Raw genomic sequence first — 4696 nt, forward strand, 5'->3', positions numbered from 1 at the left:
AAAAAAAAAAAAAAAAAAAAAAACTGAATGAAATGCTAAAGAGCAGAAAGATTAGCCACTAATCTCTATAAATTCAGTAGCAAGTGGAAAACATTAAGTGTTTTAGATGGCAAGTACAAGTACAGTCTTCCCTTGGTATTCATGGGAGATAGGTTCCAGGACCTCCTATGGATACCAAAATCCAAGGATGCTCAAGTCCCACCAGAAAATGCTGTTGTATTTGCATATAAACTATGCACATCCTCCCGTATACTTCAAATCATCTCTAGATTACTTATGATTCCTAATACAATGTAAATACTATGCAAATTGTCATTACTGTATTGTTTAGGGAATAATGGCAAGAAAAAAAGTTTGTATGTGTTCAGTTTAGATGCGATTTTTTCCCCCTATATATATATATTTTCTGGTGGCTGGCCAGTTTTTTTCCAAATATTTTTGATCTGTGGTTGGTTGAACACACAGATGTGCAACCCATGGATTCAGAGGGCTGGCTGTGTATCATGTGAGAGTGATCTTCAAATTGGGTTTGAGTATTTCAGGATAACCTTCTAAAGGTAAAAGGTCACAGGCAGTTCTGGGGAAACAATGACCATATCTTCAATTCACTATTTTCTTTTCTAAAACTGATCTGCCTCAAAGTTGAGGTCCCATGATGGTTTCTACCTCTTCTTTCACAATCATCTGTCTCCCACTCTACAAAAGAAAGATATAACCTCTCACCCAGTGACAAAAAAAAAAAAAAAGGAAAAGAATCTCATCCATCTTATTAAAAGATATATTTACGGGGCTGGTTAGCTCAGTTGGCTAGAGCATGATGCTGGTAACACTGAAGTCCAGTGTTCGACCCCTGTACCAGCCAGCTGCCAACATTTAAAAAAAAAAAAAAAAGATTTACAGTAGAATTTTACTCTGTGCTTAATCCAATAAAATTTATAATATACATTTATGAGTTTGATCACTTATGTAGTAATATTTATAATTTTAAAAAACAACAATACTTAATCCAGAAGAACTTTTTAACCACTTAAAGCTTATGGTCAGGGCCGGCCCATGGGTCACTTGGGAAAGTGTGGTGCTGATAACACCAAGGCCACGGGTTCGGATCCCTATATAGGGATGGCCGGTTAGCTCACTTGGGAGGGCGTGGTGCTGACAACACCAAGTCAAGGGTTAAGATCCCCTTACCGGTCATCTTTAAAAAAAAAAAAAAAGAGCTTATGGTCACAGAAAACTTAGCATATTCCAATAGAATAAAATTCTGTAGGTTAAGTGTAATGGAGATACTAGTGCAGAATAAAAAGGAAGTGTTAAAAATGTCCTACTATAAAAGAAGACCTGTTCATGGATCTCTGAAAAGGATGATAATAGGGATCAAATCCCTATGGAATTCAGTATCTTTTGGATACTCTTAAGAGGGATGTTGCAGTTTAAATTTCAATATTTATAATTTTTCATAAATTATGTTACTTGGAACTTATATTTATGATGAAAAATGTTCAATTTTAAAGTGTGCAATGAGAAACAAAAGTTGTTCAGCATTCTTATAAATACTTGAGTAAAAAAGATTGAAGACTCCTTTACTGTCATAGGGAATTAAAATACCAGGAGAATGTACAGGTAAGAGGAGGTTAGTCATCTGTAAATGGAGAGTATCCAAGATTTAAGATGCTCATTACTTTGTATAAGATGGAATATCAAGTGATTCATAAAAGTTCAGGATAGAATTCTGTAATGAATGTCTAATGGAATTTGATGAACAAGTATTTCCTATTTTTAATTTAAAAAACCAGATGACACCTTCAATATATGTTGCATATAACAATGAAAGAATTATTAAAACTCTGGAATGGGATACTGATGGGTGTGGAGTGTCTTTCTCTTGAACTGCTTTAAAATTTAGAACTACCCATATATAGAAGATAGACAGGACAGCCTAATGTTTTTAATCCTACAATTCTCTGACTAAAATGAAGATAAATCAAATAAAACCTCAGTAAAGAACAGTCAGATAAAACCATGACATAATTATTCACAATTTAAAGCTACAGGACTGGCTGGTTAGCTCAGCCTGGTTAGAGTGTGGTATTATAACACCAAGGTCAAGAGTTTGGATCCCTGTACCAGGCAGCCACCAAAAAACCAAGTAAGTTACATCTCAATCTTGTTCCTAGTAAGAATGCAGCAATTAAAAAAAAATAATAAGCAAAGGTTAAGAACTTAAGTATTACTCCAGTAAAATGGAAGCAAGATAGCTGAAAGTCTATAAACACACAAATGTGATTTAAAAATAGATAATACCTCTCCAAACTACAAGAATATAGTCACCATGTGAATATCTGCAGAGATGATCCATATGTCTTGAAAGCCTGATACCAACTACCATGCTCCTCTCTGTTGGACACCTTGGAAAAGTGGCTCAGATACAGTAAGAAATCTACTATTCATCATCTTTAGCTTAATACCAACCATTCTCCTAACGTGAACCTGATAATCAAAGATTGATTTTTTGCCTTCAAGCTCGACTGGAAAGCATGACATTATGAAAGCATCTCTGGAGCAAAATCTTTTTATTATTATTTTTTTTTAGAGCAGGCATTGCTCATAAAAGATGCTCAGTGATTTTATGTGTTTAAGAAATGTAAATATCGGGCCGAGCCTATCGCACACTCGGGAGAGTGCAGTGCTGGGAGCGCAGCAGCGCTCCCGCCGCGGGTTCAGATCCTATATAGGGATGACTGATGCGCTCACAGCGCTCACTGGCTGAGCGCGGTGCGGCCGGTCTCAAAAAGGAAAAAAAAAAAAAAAAAAAAGAAATGTAAATATCCTTGATAGACCATAACAATCTTGGGCCATAATAACTTATCACAAATATTTCCAGTAAAAAAAAAAATTTATATTTTAAAAGGGCACTCACAACTTAAAGGTTTTACCTAGATCTTCCTCAATCCCTAGTTGCAATTTCTTCCCCTCCATCTTTTCTATGTCTTCATCATTGAACTTGTACCATTCACCAGATTGTGGGTCTTTCACATGGGCAATGTAGTGGCCAGAATAAGCACTCACTCCTCTGTGTATAAGGACTGCACTGAGTTCATACACATAGGGCCCACCTGGAGAAGGGGAAAGGGATAAAGGAAAAGAAACTTTGGATAACAATATTTCTTCTTATATCTTGAGCCTGAATTGTAATAATTACAATCCTTACATTCCTGGTAGAATTCAAAACATGACACCTAAGATAAAAAAATATTTAGTCTTATAAAATAATATAGTAGACATTCTCCTAAGCAGTGCACTGTATTAACTCTCCATTCCCTCTGCAAAATATATGGAAGGAAAACTACCGCATTGTGGGCACACAGGGTTGATAAGCTGCTCTATAGCGTACTGTGCCCTTCTACACAAACTGGCTGATATGCTTACCAAAAATCAGCTGTTCGTATTCTCCAATGTGTTACAAAAAGTAATTAAAACTTACACAAACCAATGGAGATGTGTGTAAAATGAAAAGCTGTTGTTTCTAGAAAAAGAAGATAAATGTTGTAGAAAAACTGGAGGCAAGTCATTAAGAAAAACTGCTTTCAACACACGTGTAGGCATTGGGGCACAAACTTTCACTAATAAATAAATAAGTTTGGGGGATCTGATATACATATGACATGTAAACTAACTTGATCATGGTAATCATTTCATAAAACATTAGTATCACATTGTACACATTAAGATCATACAATTTTATTTGTCAATTATTGCTCAATAAAGCTGGAAAAAATAAAATTAAAATATAAATAGGCAGAAGAACATTTGAAAAGATAGGAGAGAAAACATTAAAAATCTACAATAATTTTGCACTCATTTCTTTAAAGTATTTTAAGTTCGTATGCCATTTAAAATAAACAAAAATCTACAAATCCAACCTATATATTGTACATGTGCTTACACAAGAAAAAGCTTTATGCATACATCAAAATACTGGCAATGAATGAACATTTAATTTTTAAGAGAAAATAAAAACTTTAAGTTTGAAAAAAATACTGTAAAAATCCTAAACTTAAACCAATTAGAGGGGGAAAATGTGCTGGAAAAGATCACTTCTACTACATGTTTTATTATTAAAAATTACAAAAACAAGAAAAGTTCATTAATAATCCCACATGGGACCGGCCCGTGGCTCACTCGGGAGAGTGCGGTGCTGATAACACCAAGGCCACAGGTTCGGATCCCATATAGGGATGGCCGGTTTGCTCACTGGGTGAGCGTGGTGCTGACAACACCACGTCAAGGGATAAGATCCCCTTACCAGTCATCTTTAAAAAAAAAAAAAAAAAAAGATAATAATCCCACATAACCATTATTAATATTGAAACCATTATTAATACTGAAACCTTGCATTCTTGTAGCTTAGTGGGGGAGATAGTAATGAGGTTTAATACCTGGACCAAAGCCCACTGAACTCACCCCAGCTGGAAATACTTAATATATAGGACAGATAAAAATGTATTCAAATGCCACGTGAAGGCAGGAAGCTACAAAGTTATGGACAAAAAAGACAGTTGCTTTCTGAGAGCATTAGGTGAACTTTGTTTTTTCACTTCCCAAGAGGCTTGTGGGACCAGAGACAAAAATCAAGGCCGATAGGGCCGGCCCGTGGCTCACTCGGGAGAGTGTGGTGCTGATAACACCAAGGCCACGG

The 4696-nt window shown here is 35.7% G+C and overlaps 1 protein-coding gene across 1 annotated transcript in view; it reads right to left on the minus strand.

The window, feature by feature from the left end:
• Nucleotides 1-4696, minus strand: part of USP48 (ubiquitin specific peptidase 48) — a 93563-nt gene that overhangs the window by 44092 nt on the left and 44775 nt on the right. The window contains exon 9 of the mRNA XM_008585785.1: nucleotides 2934-3113. Within this exon, the coding sequence (XP_008584007.1) occupies nucleotides 2934-3113 (180 nt within the window). The remainder of the gene's footprint in view (nucleotides 1-2933; nucleotides 3114-4696) is intronic.

The sequence above is a fragment of the Galeopterus variegatus genome, unplaced genomic scaffold (genome assembly GCF_000696425.1).
Source record: "Galeopterus variegatus unplaced genomic scaffold, G_variegatus-3.0.2 Scaffold3711, whole genome shotgun sequence".
Taxonomy (NCBI): domain Eukaryota; kingdom Metazoa; phylum Chordata; class Mammalia; order Dermoptera; family Cynocephalidae; genus Galeopterus; species Galeopterus variegatus.